Source organism: Puntigrus tetrazona, chromosome 20 (assembly GCF_018831695.1).
Source record: "Puntigrus tetrazona isolate hp1 chromosome 20, ASM1883169v1, whole genome shotgun sequence".
NCBI lineage: Eukaryota > Metazoa > Chordata > Actinopteri > Cypriniformes > Cyprinidae > Puntigrus > Puntigrus tetrazona.
This window is the reverse complement of record NC_056718.1, coordinates 19,522,470-19,542,238: the sequence shown is the minus strand read 5'-3', so window position 1 is coordinate 19,542,238 and position 19,769 is coordinate 19,522,470. Positions and strand designations below refer to the sequence as shown.

The window sequence follows — 19,769 nt, the reverse complement described above, 5'->3', positions numbered from 1 at the left end:
AAATGCACTTTTCTGTACCTATTAACAATTCAGTTTAATATAATTTACAAAATATAAATGTTGCTGTTAAAACAGACCAAAACTACTAACCATATCTTGAGCCTCACAGTCAGATTGAGACATTTAAATTAACGCACTAAATTGAAATCCATTATAACAGGCTTCCTTATTTAATCTTATCTGACAGACCACAGCAGCATTAATCTGATTGGCACCTCTCCAGATTCTCATCACTGGAGTCATTTACAGTCACTCAGACAAAATTGAGGTTATGAATTATGAGGCGGGTATCAAGGTGCATCTGATCTTAACGTCAGAATGCTATTGGTTCAGGGACAGCATTAACTCACATGAAGGCTGCAGTTATCAGCAGAGTCCAATGACGCCCTTACAAATTTGGCTAGACCTGAGTAAGAAGAAGAGGTAATTAAGACTTGAAAAAGGTACGAATAACAATACCCGACAAGAAAGCTCAAGTTACAGAATTAAAATTATTGTTCTGCCAAAAATGACTACTTTTACTCATGTCTTTCCATACCTGTATGACTTTATTCCTTCTGTGAAGCGCAAAAGGAGTCGTGCTCACAAACGTAACGGACACTCTTTTCCATGTTAAGAAAGTGAATAGAAATCTAGACTCCAAAAATACTGAAAATAATCAAAACAATAAAGTGCACAGAGCACTATATTACTTGTTCCGTATGACCATAAAAGGGCCGAACATAAAAGCCTGATATTTGAATATCTGAAGAATTTATATGTGGAGAATTGAAATATAAAGTGGAAAAACATTTTCATGTTCCACAGAAGAAATAAAGTCAGGTTTGAAACGACATGGGGAGGAGGTTTAATTTTTGTGTCACTGTTCCTTTAACACGATCATTTAGGGTAAGAAAGCTAAAGCTAAAGGGAAAAAACAGACCTTGATACGATAGCTAAATTAAAGAATCTAATCAAATGTTTTCCTAATGTCAAGATGGATATGTTTTATCATTATATAGCGCTGAACAGGAACAGGAGAAAACGAGAATAATGCTTCCCATAAATGATTTCATTCTCCACACGTACCTAACGTATTAAGATGAAGATACCGAACTAAAAGACAACACAAACAGGCTTCCTGTCTGAGGTTCACGATGGTGCAAAACAGTTCAAAAGGTTTTCCTCTCTGTACAGCACTAATATAAGAAAACACAAAAAATATAAAACCGGGAACATACAGAGGCTTATATGAAAATAGTTTTCCTTCTTTCGATTTAAGTTAGGAATAAAAAGTGTATGTCATCAGTCTTCTAAAAATGACAGTCCCTCCGCCTATTATGACAGCGCAGTCCGTTTGAGGATAGAGCTCAGAATCTGCGGCGGTGGAGGCTAGTGAACTTGTACTGTATCCGCTGTGCTGTGACGGACAGCTGTTGCAGAGTCATCGGGCTCCTGAGACTGGAACATGGCGCTGAACTGGGCTTGAGCTTCACGCAACTGCTTGAGCATCACAGAGCAGCTCAGTCCACGTGCACAGTTCACACGCACCAAACCCGACTGCCCACCCGACAGGATCCAGTTGTACGCATCCATGTTTGGGTTAAAACGGACCTAGGAGAGTATAAAAGCAGATTTCCTAAAGTAGATAGTTTGCATGTCAGTGATTTGAAACATTTACATCATCGTGCCACAACATCAAACCTGCCCGCCACAAATAGATACACCTATATATAAAAATTCATATATATATATATATATATATATATATATATATATATATATATATATATATATATATATATATATATATATATATATATATATATATATTTATTATATATATTTATTATATATATATTGGATATAATATATATAATAGCTTCAAAATAATGGCCGATATCCACCAAGCTTGGAAAGGCCAGGATAGATTTTTAAAAAACTTAAGACTGTGTTCGTCTGAAAGAAGAAAGTCATACGCACCTAGGATGGCTTAAGGGTTAGTAAAATGTATTCCAGCAGTAGACTTGTTTGTTGTTGAGCAAAGCCCTGCACAGAGTGATTAGAGCAGTGCATATATACACAGCACAACATTAATCACTCTGTGCAGGGCTTTGCTTAACAATAAACAACTCTGCCCACAATTCTCCTGAACAATTCTGAAATTATGTTCTTGATTAAATGATCCATATAATACAATGAATATATATGTACACATGTAGGTGTAGTATATTTAACGTGTATGTAAATGGACACATGGGCATATTTAAGAAATTATTTTTGTATATGATTAATTGCAATTACATACTTTTTCAGATTATACCAGCATAACATTATACGAGGACAATTGCAATGTAATCAAAAATGAATTTCTAAAAGAATTTTATAGCACATGAACTATAAATTTACTTTACACAAAGAAATAAACAATCAATACAAGTGGGCATTTCTTACAGGCCTTCTAAATATTCCTAATACTCCTTACTATGTCTTATTTAGAACAATTCACACTCAATACATACAGGCTGCTTTCCTACTCTCCTCCCATCATCCACTCTAGATCCAGAGTGACATTTTCCTAATTTTACAGGCCATTAGCTTCTGTCCATCTTCTTGCTTAACTCCCAGCAAACCACCCACTCTTTCACCGTTCTGAGCAAATACAGCAGTGCACAGACTCTGCTACAACCACAGCTTATCTAAAACCAGTCACAATACAGCTAATGCAGGTTCAGTCTACACAAGGTGATGGTTGATGGATCACTTTATAACCAAAATCTTACACAGTGAAAATATAGATCAAATTTTTTTAACAGAGCTCTCTTGAATATTTGGTTTTGATTAGTCTTTGGTAGATTCCCATTGTCTAGTAGGTGGTCAACAACAAAAATTCTTCTCGGATTTCAGATGTTATCCTGACATAAAACGAGCATCGGATGCAGATTTTCAGGTTATTTCACAGCTCTACCCTGATAGGATGCTGCAGGTGTCACTGAAGGCCTCAGCTGGACTTGTAAACCGCTGTATAGACTGATGCAATCTTACCTTGTACAGTGCGCTCAATGGCATCTGGTCCACTTTAGCAACACCTTTGACCTCATGCTGGTGCAGGTGCTTCATCATGGCCCGAGTTTCACTCTTAGCAAAGTTCCCCTGAGAGAAAAAGACCAAAAAAAGATGTGAAAACCCGCTCCAGAATCAAACAAGCACAAGATAAGCTTTACCGTTCCCACACTTATTATAGTGGGTATCATTGACTACTTCACATTACAATCCGTGTCACATTTAAAATGTCACAATATCATAATTAGATCGCTACTGAAACCCAGTGTGTCTAGTTTCAATCTATCATCTCGCAGTTTGATTTACTTTTGCACATTACAGTGCATCACTGTTTATAAAGCAACAGAAGAAGACTTAATGTGAGTGTTTTAGATAAAAAAATTTCTTTATGTGTGAAAACTGCATTATAGAAATTCAGTTGCTATTAAGTATAATGACTTAACAATAATACAGTTCTCGATAACGCAATTATTTTTTCACAATAGATGGTTGATTATAATACTTTAACATCATAACGTTAATATTCTGTCTAAATCTAATCCAAAAAAAACCCCACAATATTTAAAAATGTACAGTATGGAACATAGTCTTTTCTGTTTCGTATAACATTATAGTTTGGTATTGTTTGTTGTGTGATCAACATTTGCATAAAGTAGTAGTTATGTTAGGGAAGTAACATAACATTTTAATGATGTTTCACTAAAATTAACTAAATGACTAGGAAAAAAAAAAGATTAATTTATTTTGTCGAACAAGTCTCAAAGGTCCAAGTCGAAATAATGATACAAACTTCTTGGATGACTCGTATGACGTGAGCTGTGACATACGTCAAGTCAGACGTCGGCCAACACGCGCTCTCGTAGATGTGTATATGCCCGTTAGTCAGTTATTTATGGAATTATTGTAAAAATAGAAATGGGGTGCACTATAAAAAAAAGACCCCAATAACTTTCATCTTGAAATAACTTATTGCCTAAATTTTTTTTTGGAGTCAACTTGAATTTAAAAGTTATTTAATATTAATTTAAGTGACAACTGGAATATTTTAGGTGACTAAACTAAAAACTTTTAGGCGGCGACTAAACTAAAAACTTTTAGGCGGCGGGGTAACAAGTTGAAACAACTAATTTTTTCCTTTTTTACAGTGTATAGGTTATTTTTCTGACGCAGTACTTGCAGAGCTTCAAAATAATGGCCACTATCCACCAGCACTACCAAGCTTGGATAGAGCCAGGATACATTTTTTAAAAACTGTTCGTCTGAAAGAAGACAGTCATGTACACCTAGGATGGCTTTGGGGAAAGCAAATAATGCCATAATTCATTCCCAGAAGAATTGTGAGCCTAATTAGATCGCAAAACCATTGTCACCAATGGTTTGTATGATCACCTTAGCTCACAATGATTATGAGCCCTGGCTTGTTCCAGACCGTGGCCTCAAAGTGGACATGTGCAGCGTGCCGTGGATGGACGGATGGATGGGGGTGGAGCGCTGGAGCGTGAGACGGCAGAACAGATGGAGCATCTCTGTGATGGGGGGTAGGCCTCCAGGCGGGCATGACTTTAAATTAATGAAGGGTGCAGAACTTAATCAACATATAACACATATGATGCAGGATGGGTCTCATAGGGATACGAGAGAGAGGGGTGCCACTACACTAACATGCAGACTCTTCTCCACTCGCTCAGGTGTGCTGGGAAAATAACTAAGCCAATAAATCCAATCCAGCCAGGGCAACTGCACAGTCCGCGTGTAATGATCTGTGGAATAGGCTGCAGTAGACAGTCGCTGTCACACACAGCTTATACACACACTACTGCTATCGTATTCACACATTAATGAGGCCACTAATGGATTTTTGCATGGTCTTGCAAGCACATACATACAAGTCAATGTTGTACACAGTAAAACATACAGAAAATCAGGGGCGTATCAACCATTATAACTGGGGTGGACAAGTCCCTCCCACTTCCAGCAATTTACACCAGTTGTTGTTGTGTATTAAAGAGTCTCTCATGTCGTTCCAACCCTTTGGTTAATCTTCGAAATTGTAATATTTGAATAACACCTGAGAGGTTTCTGTCAATCCATTGAAAGTCTAAGTAAATAAAACTAAAATGCACTAAAAAACATATTCATGAACATGCCTGATAAGGTTTGCAGTGCACCTTTTTTTTTTTTTTTTTTTTTAAACTTGTGCAGAGCTCTGGTAAAAATGAAAGAAAGGTGATTATGTGGCAACAAAAGATCAATACTGTCAAAATGTGATTTCCTACATCATTTACTAAGCATGGAGACCTTGTTATGAAGAAAACTGCTCAAAATTAATTAAACAATGACTGCACAGAAGTAATTTAAAAGTCATCTTTTTGAATTTCTCACCAGGTCCAAGTCATGAAAATGAAGATAGTACTTTCTGATTGCTCCTTTGTAACTCAGTGGCTCCTTCCTAGGATTACTTGCAGCATTTTCCACTTCCTCCTCCTCTTGTTCCTTATCTCCAGGCCCCTGACCAGGTTGAAACTGGACCATGTCAGTCCTGTACACTGACTATGTTAGCCGAACAGAATAGTCCATGTTAATTCAAGGTTTGTGTGTGGGAATTCAGATAGCGATTAAAAAAAACAACAACATACATATCTTCGTCGTCTGATAGTGTTAGGGTCCATGTCCATTTCAGGAAGCAAACTAAATAAACAATCTCCTCCATTGTCCACAACAACAAAAGTGTTTATCCAATCAGACATAGAAAGGCTCTGAAAAAAGTTGTTTTGTCATTATTAAACCATTTTGTTAATACTAACCCATGTAGAAACACTGTGAAACGTCTACATACCCAAACAGTGGCTTTTCTAGGACACACAAAGTAAGGCTTGATTCCGAGGTAACCTGTATCAAAATAGTGAACCCCATGTTGTCCAAACCTACACAGTACAAAGGAAAACTATTAATAAAAATATACATTTGCTCATTTACTTAAAACTGCAAAATATCATGCAGACTAACGTGGCAAAGCAACACTCTTGAGCCATCAGGATGCCGCTCCAGAAGAGGGGCCAGTACACTTCAGGGGACAAGCAGCGCTTTACTGCCAGAAGAGGCACGTAGGTTTTCCTCACGTCCCACATTTTTGCCATGCGGTCATCACCGACGGTCACCAACAAGTTGCTGCCAACAACAGCAGATACACATATCTCATACATTATATACTGTTATTCATAATTTTTACATACCTCATCACAATTGCAGATAAATCTGTATTTCAGAGAACATTCAAAAATAACATTCCCATAATGTTTGTGCAATTATGAAAGTGGATGTTGTCTCCTTTAGCGCCTCTATGTTTTTTAACACAGCTTTGAGTTGTACTTAAAGGGATAGTTCACCCAAAAATGAAAATTCTGTCATTATTTACTCACCCTCAAGTACTTGAAAACCTGCATGAATTTCTTTGTTCTGCCGAACATGAAGATATTCTGAAGAAAGTTCGTAACCAGGCTGTTTTGGGTCAGTTCTGGGGAACCACTGACTTCCATAATACTGTTTTTCATATTATGGAAGTCAATGGTTCCCCAGAACTGCTCTACTTTCCCACATTCTTCAGAATATCTTCCTTTGTGTTCAGCAGAACAAAGACATTTATACAGGTTACTGCACTTGAGGGTGAGTTAATAGATGACAGAATTTTTGGATGAACTACTCTTTTAAGTGCTTGCAGAGATAAAACTAGCAAGCTTCTAGTTACCACTACGCCAACACTAGACAGCTGATCGCTCCCTGCCAACTCTCTTTCTTAAATGCTTGAAATTTATTGCATGCATACAAACCGCAATCCTTCAGATCATTGACACACAGAGAGTGCTTTTTCTAAGATAGAGGTATATCTGAATTCTACATTTTAAGTGCAAAAACAATAAAAAAAAAAAATCCAAACGCAAGAAATCACTTCATTTCACTAGCCCCCAGTGGTGAGTGGGATAGGGTGTCATTTTCCAAATGAACGTCTCTAATGCCACTTACAGGAGTCTCTTATAAGGTCACAGTGCTTTAAATGTAAGTGCTAAGAGCAGGCTGCTGAAACTACTGATGCTGAAACAACACATGATTGGAATGGTAATGTATTTGATCTAGACTTCTCTGTTACTAAATGAGAAAACTCTACGGGTGTGCTGTATCATAATATAAATATCATGTCATACATGAAGATTTAAATACACTATGAATACCAATGAAATTAATGATACTGAATTCTCCATCAAACATATCAGGCATTACAAAGAGCGTTAGCATGAAATATTTTCATAGCTTATATTCAATAAAGATCGAGAACTTCCTTTACAAAAATATAATAAATAGTGTAATAAATGCATGTCACTAAACACATTACCTAATGTTAACAAATGACACCTTAAATGTAAAGTGTTACCATTTTTTTTAAATAGGTCTCTTATGCTCATCAAGGCTGCATTGTTTTTGATAATAACAGTAATATTGTGAAATATTATTATTAAAATATGCTTTCTATTTGAATATATGAAGTTTTTTTTTTTGGCAAAAACATAAATCTTTTGACCATTTTCCAAAATCAATAAAAAAATTTAAACCATTTTATTTTTTGTTTATTGTGTTAATGTAGTTTTTAAGTCATTTTTTATCAAAATAACCCAACTGCAGTTTGATTAATTAGAATGCACAATGAAAAAACATGACTTAAAAACTGTTAATTAAAAGTAAATTGTTTTTGCAAATGAACTGTTCATATTTTAATATATAATTTATTATTGTGGCTGTAAAGCTGAATTTTTAGCATTACTTCAGATTTTAGAGCCCCACGAACCTTCAGGTATCACTCTAATATGCTGATTTGGTGCAGAAGAACATATCTCCTTATCGATGTTGAAAGCGGTTACTCTGTTATTCAGTTATTCTGACATAAGACACTATTCTGATGGTTCTCACCTTGAGGCTTTGCACCAGCACAGGGTCCGGATGTTTTCGTCATGAGCATGAAAACAGTGGTAAGGGTAGAGATGCACACCTCCATCTGGAGGCTTGACTTTCAGTAGTGTAGACTTACTAGCAAGATCCCATAAACCAACCAGACCTGGAAAAGAATAAGTGATTGTAATATACATATCAACCCATTTATTTACAATTGGTTATTCTGTTTAGAAGCACATAGAGGCCGACAGACAAAACGTATGAAATACCATCATAAAAGCCGGCAGCCAAGAGGTTATGTGGTTTAACGTGGAGCCAATCCATAGCAAAACACAGACCACTTTGACCTTTATGATCCGCCTGGTTAGAACCCATCTTCAAAGTCAGAACCTTCTTCACCTGCAAAAACATGTCACAATAAAACTCACTAGAACGCATTAATCTGTAAAAATAAAGAATTATATATTAAAATAAATAAATGTAACTGTAATTATATAAAATAAATAATAAAAATATATAATAGTGCTGTCAAATGATTAACTGCAGTTAATCACATCCAAAATATGTTTTGTTAACATGTTTGTGTACTCTGTATATTTATAATGTATATAAAGATACATGCATACATCATGTTTTGAAAATATTTACATGCGCTATATTTACATGCATATAAATTATATAAACAACATATCTTTCCTAATTATAGACATGCATGTGTGTTTTGTGTGTATTTATATATACATAATAATTAAACAGTAAACACACATATTACTTAAACACTTATTTTGGATGCAATTATTTGAGATTGATCGTTTGAGAGCACTTAATTTTAATATAGGCACTATTTATAGTATGTAGTAATGTTAATAAATAATTAGTCGCTCCCTTTCTGAGGTTCAAATCGCATTCAAAAACAGACCTTAGGAATGCTAAGGGATTTATAAAAAAGGTTTTTCATGATAAATCACAATTTAACATTTGCTCAATAGTCAATATTCGTTTCATTCTGCTACCATCCGAAAAAGTCTGCATCAATCCTCCTCTCTGCGCTTAACGTTTCGTTCGAGAAGTCCCTTCTACCATGACAGCTAATTTCCAAAAGATCATCTCTCGGATGTGTGAAAATGTTACGCAGATAGCCCATAAAACGGCCCAGAGGCGCCATACTGAGAACAGTTTTAGTGAAAAGTCGCCTCGACTGTGAAATTGAGCTACAGTGAAAATTACACGTCAGATTCAAGCAAACATTCCAATGATCCCTTGCAATTCGAGTCAGATGCTTTAGGTCTAATGCAGTGAATGTGCGATATGTCATTTATCGAAACAAAGACTGAGGTCTTATCTGTGAGAATACAGGGCATGCTAGCAGAGTGGATATTGACCTACCCGGCATATCAGTGGTGCTTGGCTGCTTTCTCCTATTGGAAAACACATAAATGTGTTCAGTGCTGTGCGCTTACAGATAGGAGCACGACTAGTCAACACATGACCGCATTTATCAAGAAAAACAATCAAAGGAACAAGGATCGAATGACACATGGTTATTTGAAATAAAGTGTAAATAAGTAGCAGTTTAGGATAATGTCACCATTTAAAGGGGTCATACACAGTACATTATATTTAATACCTTTAGTTTTTTGATTCATGACCATTTCCACTCTCTCTCTCTAGGACCATTAGAATTAAATGGGCTGTGTTTTCTACTATTGCTAGTAAAAGCACATTAAAGAGTAGATTAGAACTAACTGATTTTCCTCATTAAAATCAATTTAACACAAACAGTACAAAGTCTGAATCAGATGTCTGTGTATATCTGTATGGCTGTAGTGTTTCCACAGGGATTCATACTCTCAATACAAAACAAAAGTGAAGTGCTAGAGGTGGTGAATGGAGTCACGTGCATGAAAGCGTGAGAGACTTGAGGTGTGTTCAGACAGAGTGTGTGTATGAGCGTGCAAAAGTGATATATAGCCATGCAGCTTTAGGTCGGAGCAGTGTCAGGTCGATCAGATCGATAAAGCGTCGCACCTCTGATCCACTCATTCTGGCAGCGTGGCAGACAGCCCTGACCAGGGGCCCTTTCTCTGGGCTGACTAAGGTCTTTTTGATTGACAGGCCCGGAGGAAACGGGTGTCAGGTATTCGGCTGAAATTCATAGCCTCAAACACTAACAACTGTGTAGCGATGCATCTTTTTTGTCATTTCAATTATAGATCCTTGTCTGATGAAAACAAGCCAGTAAATTATCTCCATTGAAAAGGGAGGAGTCTGCGTCTCTCTCGTCACCTTTTTTACGGGACACCCTTTCACTTCAGAGAAAACCTATTTATAATTATCTACCATAAAACCTCCAGACCAGAGAACATAATGGGAAGTGGGAATGTGGCTAACCGTTTTATCACTAGCCTCTTGAAACGTGTCCTATAATTGCTACTGTGGGTATTTTTCAAATCAATAGACAAACCAATGATCAATCTACAGTAAAAAAAAAAAAAAAAAAAAAAAAAAGGTTCAACCGAATACACATGTGCTGTATATAATACAGTTATTTGCAAAAAAAAAAAAAAAAAAAAAAAAAAAAAAAAAAAAAAAAAAAAAATATATATATATATATATATATATATATATATATATATATATATATATATATATATATATATATATATATATATATATATATAAATTAAAAGTTTACACCAAAGTTAAAGCAAAAATAAAAACAGGAGTAAAAGAGACAAAGAAAAACCTGAAAAAAATAAACAAAGTTCTTTACATTTATGTTTTATACATTTATAACAGAATATTAATAAATAAAGTCTAAACAAAAATAAATTAAAAGCCAAATAATAAAACTACATAAGAAAACAACTGAATGCAATAAAATATTATCAATTTAAATAAAACAGACTAAAAAAGCAATGCAAAAATAAAATAAACGATACGTAAACAAAAAGTAATACAATATTAACAAAAGGTTTTAAAAAAGCAATGATAAAAACCAAATGAAAATAAAAACACATTCCTTTACAGATATTAAAATAAATAAAAGAATAAATAAAAACCTAAACAACTTAAATAAAAGGTTAAAAAACTAAAAGAGCACAAAAACCCAAAATATAAATACAGCTGCCAATAAAACAAAACAAAAAACCTCAAATTAAAAAATAAGTAAAAACACGTTATAATATTTAAAAAGCAAAATAAAAAAAACAAGTAAAACAACAACGCATTAAACAGAAACAAAGAAAAAAAAAGACATAAATAATACATGCACAGTGTCTCTGCACCACACACACACGCTATAAAAGCCAAAGAGCAGGTCTGAGGTCAGCGAGAATGATCGTACGCTCAGTAATGAAGGTTAGTTCCCTGAGGGTGGAAAGAGTTCTTGGCCAGAGCTCATTGCCGGGTCACTGACCAAAGACTTCAGGAGAGTGAGTCCAGCAAGAAGCACAAACAGCCTGTCAACAGGAAATGGTTTCTGAGCCCATCCCAGGGCTAGTGTGGAGATGTTAAACTGGTGGAGTGTGAGAAGCAATTTCTGTGGTAATATCAGGAGAATACAGTGGGAATACAAAGAGTAGGGAGAGAAAGAATAGCGCTTGAAAGGTCATACAGCATTTTTTTTAGCTGGACGATATCCAGCCTATCATAAAAAAAAAAACCCCAAACAAACAAACAAAACAACTCATGAACATTCAACCTGGATTTCTCTCTCTTAAATTCCCCTTTGAAGACTCCACTAAGAACTGACACTAACAGCTAGTCCTTTGAGAAAGAGATTTTTAAAGAAAGCATTTGTTACATTTGAACAGCTCCTTGTGGCCTCAGGAAAGTGTAATTAGGAAAACATTAAAGCTCGAAGTAGGATCAATGAATTAGAAGCACACAAACCGAGAGAATGCGACACTGGCAGCACTGAAGAAAAGAGATTGTTCATTAATGAACAAGGGCAGTTGGTTTCTTATCTCTGCTGGAGCAGGGCCCGAGTCTACCACACAGAGAGCCCCAGAGGGACCAGGAAGATGGACCGTATCACTGCTCAATAACTAGAGAAAGCTGGTACAAAAGCTGAATGATAAATAGTGAGAATGGCAATGAAAAGGACCCTTTTTGCTAGTGTATTAAGAGGAGTGAAAAGCTGTGTTCATTATACTGTGTTATGAGAATGAGGATGTGAATGTATTTAAAAGTGTCCAGGATTCTTAAAAAAAAAAGCATATAATATATTTGATAATATTTCCAGGTTGTCATGACAATTCTTGACAAAACATATTTAATAAAATAGTTTTTATTCAATTACATCTTATTTAAATATGAAGGTATTAGCATTTGATAAATTATTATTATGTTATTATATTATTATTATGTCCAAATAATATTAGATTTAAATTATTTGTGCTGTGTTTTATATATTACATGTCGATAGAAAGTAGAAAAAGAACAGCATTATTTAAAATAGGTTATAATATTTATATAAATATTAATATAGAATATAATAATATTACATTTCTATTATGATGAATCTGTTTGACTACAACATCATTAACAAAACAACACTGCGAGCACAGTGTTTTTCATTACTGTATCTCAAAATCATGTATTGTAATATAAAACAATGATTTTACCGCAGGTTAAGGGTGCTGTTTCCATGATGTTTAAACAAGACTGCTACACGAGTTACAAATTAGGTCTCAGTGGTTTAATGTAAAAAGTTAATGGTTCGCTTCTTACCGGGTTCAAACCTGCAACCTATCAATTGGCAGCTTTGATCTTTAACCAGTATGCTACATCATTCAGTGGAAATATATTATCTGCTCTTAGAGATATGATGGATTGGTAGGCTCTATGCTCAATCAATTAAATTATGATGTGCATTCATCATGTTAACCCAAGGCTGGCATCTGGATACAGTCAGTAAACACAGTAGTAGCAAATCAGTGCTAGAGGGAGACTGCCACACACACACACACACACACATGGCTGTCTCTGTCTCTTGCAGTCATCATTCGTGATTGTCAGAAGGCTCTTTATAGTTCAGCCAAGCCTGTGGTGCCCATAGAGAAGCTATTCCCATTTAACGCATGTAATCTGAATTCTACAATATCTAAAGAAGCATAACAATAAAATGCTTCCTATATACATGCTTCTAGTAAAGAATTTAATTTAGTCAGAATGTGCTGACATGTTTGAATGGTCCTTGGAAAAACACGCTTTTTGCTTTGCAGAACGGTCAATAGCTCATAAAGCAGACTCAGCTAGGAGGAGAGATCAGTATAACTGTAGATAAGCAGCATTTCACTGCCGCTAATCAAACGGCTGAAGGCAGTGAAACTCAAATAGGCACCAGACCCTCCCTGCTTTTTTCTAGCTCTCTCACTGTGACTGTGATGAATGAGAAGCCCTGGGAGGATAATCTTTTGCAAACACACACACACACACACACACACACAGTACAGATAATGTGTGTTTAAGAGAATGAAAGAAAAGAGGAAAACAGGGAATGATGCAGCGAATGGCAGGTCATCAGTCTGTTCCCAGCACTCCCTGAGGAGAGGCCATTATGAGTTCCCATGGGACAATCAGCCTACGCTGGCCATTTTATCAAAGCATGAGGCCTTGAGATGTGCAATGAAATATGTTAAAATCCCCACATCCACATCTATGTGCCTCAATATTAGTTTCAAATCCTGTTGTAAAGTGCTAACACTTGATATTGTAAGTGACTTAATGAAAGTGAAAAAATAATAATAATAACAACAATAAAAATAATTAGTCTTTGCTGTTATAATTATTTGATTATATTGAGTAATAATAATAATAAACGTAATAATAGTAAATTATTTATATAATAGTACTGATAATAGTAGTTAATAATAATAGCAATAACTTTTTTTCTAGAAATTATCACTATTACCATTTTATTTTATTACCATTTATATTTTAACTATAATTAATTAATGAGTTATATATTATGTAATTAATAGTAACTAAAACAACTGTTTTTATTGAATGAATTCACAATTACTCAAATCATTATAACAAAATTGTTTATTTATTCAATAGTAATTGTAATAATTGTAATTGTTTTAGAATCATTTATATGTTAGAAATAATAATTCAAGTTATTGTATTGGTAATAATGTTTGTACTAATCATTACATATTACTCATTGTAATCATTGTTAGTAATTCTTATTATTAAATGAATGGATTTTAATTATTGTCCTTGTTATAATCATTTGATTTGAATCATTTGAATCATTGAACCAAATAAATACATAATGCAGTCAATCTTCTCAACAGTTCAATGTGTTCTGTTTTAAATTATGTTTTTCAATATTTGTGACAATTAAGCAAAGACATCATACAAGATAGATTAGTGTTTGTTTATTGGTAATGGGAAAGCATGCATTATGATTTGGCTTGAGGCTCTTCTGTCTTATGCTGCCCTCTTCTGGAAGGACCAACGCATTGCACATGAATTCACTGGGAGTTTGACTGCATTCCAGCAGAGCAAGCATCTCCAACCCTTCCACACACTTCAGGTCCTACCCTGCTTGGAATTATTAAGCAATCCTGAACATCTTGATTAGCTGATTAAGGCGTGTCTGGGATTAGAGCTAAAAGCTACAGGGGAGTGGCTTATCTGGATATCTCCGTTATAAAAACACAGCTTCACGTGTCAGACAGAGAGAGCGAAAATAGTCACGAAAAACTATTCTTTGACTGTCTTTAGAACATTTCAAGTCGACATGCATGTTAAATACATACATATCCCTGCAAAAAGTAAGAAGAACAAGGTTATGCAGTTGGCCATTTACTCACCTTTACTATGATGATGTGCTGCAAGGGCTTCTGGGTGTGGAAGACTGTAAACGCCAATGGTTCCATTAGAGAAAGCTGCTGCTAGAAGACCTAATCTAGGCATCTGTAGAGCCTGAAAAAAACCAAACAAACAAGAAATACATCTATACCAATGTACACCACTTAAAAATACATTTGTATAACTGTTTATTAAAAAGTAGTACTTTTTTCTTTATGAAGCCTTATGATATTTTTATATCTAACCTTTCTGCTGGTAGAGGGTAGCTCCCACACTCCTGCAGGACACCACTTTATATTCCAGATGCATCCATCATCTATTGCCAAAGCATATGCTAGATGAGGAGCAGTTGAGGGCCTGAAGTGGAGGGGGTAAAGGCAAAAGTTACCAATTTAATCGCAAAACCCAACATTACCTTTTAAAGCCGGTCTGTAAGGGTCTTATCTGGGCCACCTGCTCTTGCACTGAAGGTCTCCAATGTCCCACAGCTGCAGTAAGACAGGACCTGTGTGCAGGTCATTGATTTTGTGTTTGTCATCCATGCCTTTGTGGCAGTAGATGGCGGCATACTGTCTTTTTGCCGCCCCGTCAGGACAGGGGCACCACTCCAAGGACCGCACAGGACCCCCCACAAAGAACAGAGCATCCCAGCGCTCAGAATGATGTGGCAATGATTCAAACCTGCAGGTTAGCATACACCGTTACATTTAAGTAGACCTCACTTTCACTACTGTTTAAAAAACGTTTGTTTAAATTATTCTTCTTTGTTAAGCATTATTTATTTTAAATGGGAATCTAAATAATCTTGATTGATCTTAAGAATCTTGACATAAAATGATCAGTTTCCACATAAGTATTATGAGGTCATTGTTTAACAATGATAATAATAAAAAATAAAAGTTTTTTGATCAACAAATCAGCATATTAGATTGATTTATGAAGAACTGTATGACACGAAAGTAAATCATATTTAACATTTAATTTTTTTAATATTTCAGATAGAATGTTATAATAGTATAAGTACAACATTTAAATTATTGTTTTTAATGTATTTTTTAAAATCAGTACTTTTGTAACAACATAAACAAATCTTGCCAACCCCAAAATGTTAGCACTTTTGCTATTAAAAAAACTAAAATGCAAACTGATAAGTGTTTCTTCCCAAACTGATGTATGAACTGTATATTTTTGTTACTATTATTATTAATTTAATAACAAAATAAGTTTTTATTTACATAATGTGTTTACTGTGTATATTTCTTATTTACATCTAAATATATTTAGTATATTAATTAAACATGACTCTTAAATATATATACATGCGTTTGTATGTATATATTCATAATAAATATACACAGCACACACATATATTATTTAAACAAAAAACGTTTATTTAGATTGTGATTAATCGTTTGACAGCATTATTAATTTTACAATCATTTTAAAGGTAAAGATTCAAAACAAACTATGTATTTATAAAAATGTATTTGTTGAAATAGTGAAATGCAGGAAACCATGACTATGTCTGCAATTACTAGCAACTGGTCAGATTAGTGAAAACTCATGATCTCTTACCTCTTCACTGTTTGCAGTTTGAACTGTCCCTTGATGCTTTCCCGTGTAAAGGTAAAAGAAGCAGATTCTTTCTCTTGGGGTAAATATTTTTCAGCCTCACTGTTAAATCAAACAAAATGACTCTTAAAGTTACGATTTCTTGGAATCCACCAATAATATTTAGCCACTCTAATACCTCTTAGACAGTAAATTCCAATCTTTGACAGAAGGAATCCACTCTGGAAATACCCAGGGGGAAAGGTTTTCATCCCGGCTAGCGAGAGCATTTGATGAAAACACGACAAGCATTATTAAGATACAAGCAACACAGACACTATGATCATCTTTTGAAAAGTGAAGGGCTTACAATTGTTTGGTCCTACTAAAACAGTTCCAAACGGGCTCCATGACATTGTTAGCCAATCCATTTGGAAGAAGACACTGCTATTGAGCACAATTTTTAAAAAAAAAGAGAATGTCAAAATCATACAAAAGTGGTTTGATAAGTATCTGATTATAAACTCACATAATTTCCTCTGGCTGGTTTGGATGGTCTGGATGGTCTGGCTGGTTTGCGCTCGACGTTCAAGCTGAAGTCCGGCTCTGAATCTTCTTCATCTTCGCTCTCTGCCTCTTCGTGTTTTCCTGGGGAAAAGTCTTCATCACCGTCTGAGTCACTTTTATAATCTGGGGTTTTTCTTTTCGTCCCCGTTCTCGTTGCGGTTTTCTTTTTCTGTTCAGTGCCATCCGCTTCACCAGACTTGGACGTGTCTTTAATGGAGGATTCTGATGGAGCGCCAAGATCCCTGGCAAGGTTGTGGAGATAATCTAAAGCACTAATCGAGAAAATGTCATTATTAACACTGTCAATATAAATCAGAACAAATCACATATTAATGAATTTTTAAGTTTAATGAGTTTTAAATTTATTAGTGATTTTCTGTTTTCAATCTGCATTAAATTTTTTTCTTTTAAAAATGTCAGATGCTCAAAAGTAAGGCTGTTGCTTCGTGTGTTGAACAACCAGAGATTAGAAACATCTGATCACTGATTATTCTGTAGAAAGATGACTCAGTCTGCAATGCATTGCTTTCAGCATATATAATAAATATTGCAATTTACTAACTGCATAATAATGTCTCCCAAACATATGTTAACACTGTTAGAGTATTTTTGGGTTTATTTTGTTGTGACTGCTTTATAATGAACAGTTTTAATGCAAATAATTGTAGATGTTGCATACAGCATGCAGTGTTGATTTTGGGAAATTGCACACAGCTGGATAACATACATTTTAGCAGCTCTCCTCTTGGGCCGACCGCTAGAAGTGAGTTCAGATGTATCAGAGACTGCTGAACTGTCATGTTGTGGTGGGGTCTCTGGAATGATTTCCTTTCTTCTCCTTTTGGCGGGAGTCTTTGCCTTTGGTCCTTGCTTCCCCTGGGCTTCCTCTGTATTAAGTGGGTTTTCCTGATCCACATCTGGGGGAACCTTAGAGCTAGATTTTCGTCCTGAGAAAGTCCCAATAATAAAAAAAGGGTTTCAAAGAACAATGATATGTTTATGATCGGACGGACACACACATTTACACTAGTCAACATCTAAAGTGGATCAAAACCTTTCATCAAAGTTGAAAACCAAAATGAATGCATTCTTGTCAAATGGACAACTTTGATTAACCTTTTGGATCCACTTCAAATGTTGACATACATATATATATAGTACAGCGGGCAAAACTATAATAGTATCTTAATGATACTAATGTAGAACTGTAGAACTGTATGAGAGTTTTTAGCTGCTCACCATGCTTCTGCATCTCTGGCTCCATCTTCTGAGTCTCTGAAGAATCAACTCCTTCACCTGAATCCTGAGCTGCTCCTTTGCTCTCATGGTTAATCTGTGCTGGTTGGTCTTTTTCACACGGCAAACCCATTTTTTCACCTTTCTGCTCACCCAACTTTAGGGCGGCAGCTGCCATTAATTCCTTTTCTTCCACAGAACTGCTGCCAGTCCAGTCTAGAAGTACAGAATAATGTTGATTTTGCACACAAAGCCGTAAAAACCTACCGATCCTCCTGGATAATGTACATTTCTACGAAGTCACAAGACACCCAAGGTATTATCACCTCATCACGTACATTTTCTTTAGTACTGTAGTGATACCAGAATTATTTAGCGTGTAGTAAATCCACGCATGCGCAAAACAGCGATGACAGGCGACTAGCCTAAAGCACACTGACATTACTGTTTTGTTAAACAATAATTATAAGTCAAATAATTAAATAGCCCGAGTCAAAATAAATAAAAAATAAATGCATTTGACATTACTTTGTAGAAAGCTTCCACTCAACATAAAACGAGTTTTAATACAAACATATAACGCTACTGCGTCGAGACAAGCTTCTACTTGAAGTCTTCTAAAACTAATCTCAAATGACTCGCCGCTTCATTTGGAGAGCACAGGAAAGACATGGGCTTTTTTCTCCTCCCTGGCGAGTTTTAGCAGTGGCTCAGGCTGATGGTCCTCTCTTTCCTTCAAGCACACAGCAGAAGATTCGCGCGGGTTCGAATCCAACTCTCTCGACAGAATCAAAGACTCACCCGAGACAGACGCGAGGCAGAAGCAAGGCGTCCAATCCCGCTTTACGTAAAAAACGCTAATATTCAGTTGTGCCGTGGAGCAATCTGCTGATTTCCAACACACTTCGGATAAAGCATTTTTGACATATCAGTTCGCCGTCGCCGCCATGTTGTAACGCTCGCCTGTGACCTCGCTTGCTCACTACCGCCCCCTACCCAGCGATACCGCCAGAGAGGCTTTTTAACCTGTGTGTAATCCCGCCTGACCACGAGGTGGTATCAATGTGGTCAAGCGGAACACAGCACTTTATTATCAGAGACATGCACAAACATAATATACACTCGTCTGCCTTTCTCTCCCTTAGGTTTTCTTTATATGTTAAAAACCTACTCATAACAAAAATGCCCTTAGGCTGTGTAATGTTAAACTTTTGGAGGTGTATTTTAAAGATTAAGAATATTACACAGTGGTTTTATCTTCAAAACACACCTCCACAAGTTTACGTACGTCCATACGTCCTGTGGAATCCACATCTAGATTTATTTAAAAAATAAATATATATAGTTAAAAAACAAGGGCATATGAAAACAAAGTGTGTTCATGTGCATTACGTAAATGTTGGCAGATAAAAATATGTGAATAAATAAAAAGGCCTCAGCAAGACCTCGACAGACAAACCCATTTCTCATGTATTTTAATTCAAATCAAGACAAAAGCTTTTAAATGCATATGAACAAACTTATTTTCTCTCTGAAAACTAGGAAGAGCTATTCTGAAGCACTACCCTCAATGCTGCGACCACTGTCACAAATTTAGCTATTTTCGT

At 35.6% G+C, this 19,769-nt stretch overlaps 1 protein-coding gene across 2 annotated transcripts; it reads right to left on the bottom strand.

Moving 5' to 3' along the window:
- Positions 1 to 15: 15 nt before the first annotated feature.
- Positions 16 to 19,145, bottom strand: gtf3c2 (general transcription factor IIIC, polypeptide 2, beta). 2 transcript variants are annotated; one of them, XM_043219774.1, is made up of 19 exons: positions 18,964 to 19,145; positions 18,166 to 18,378; positions 17,654 to 17,873; positions 16,889 to 17,198; positions 16,730 to 16,806; positions 16,559 to 16,636; positions 16,384 to 16,482; positions 15,262 to 15,489; positions 15,054 to 15,165; positions 14,811 to 14,922; positions 9,370 to 9,401; positions 8,253 to 8,382; positions 8,002 to 8,146; positions 6,049 to 6,210; positions 5,879 to 5,966; positions 5,679 to 5,798; positions 5,425 to 5,592; positions 3,025 to 3,132; positions 16 to 1,593 (listed from the first exon to the last, which is right to left on the bottom strand). In XM_043219774.1, exons 2-19 carry the CDS (start codon positions 18,338 to 18,340, stop codon positions 1,372 to 1,374), a joined length of 2,586 nt encoding a protein of 861 aa, XP_043075709.1. In that variant the 5' UTR covers positions 18,341 to 18,378; positions 18,964 to 19,145; the 3' UTR covers positions 16 to 1,371. The 2 variants fall into 2 exon arrangements, with proteins under 2 accessions (XP_043075709.1, XP_043075710.1); XM_043219775.1 differs by having other exon boundaries at positions 16,730 to 16,803.
- Between the last annotated feature and the right edge of the window lie 624 nt (positions 19,146 to 19,769).

Bases quoted from the DNA above. Each gene is read 5' to 3' on its own strand.
- gtf3c2 (XM_043219774.1), bottom strand. From the start codon at position 18,340: ATGGCAGCTGCCGCCCTAAAGTTGGGTGAGCAGAAAGGTGAAAAAATG. The intron at 17,874-18,165 runs GTGAGCAGCTAA...GGACTTTCTCAG, and splicing joins GCCAGAGATGCAGAAGCATG to GACGAAAATCTAGCTCTAAG. The intron at 16,637-16,729 runs GTAAGCCCTTCA...TGCTCTCGCTAG, and splicing joins TTTAGTAGGACCAAACAATT to CCGGGATGAAAACCTTTCCC.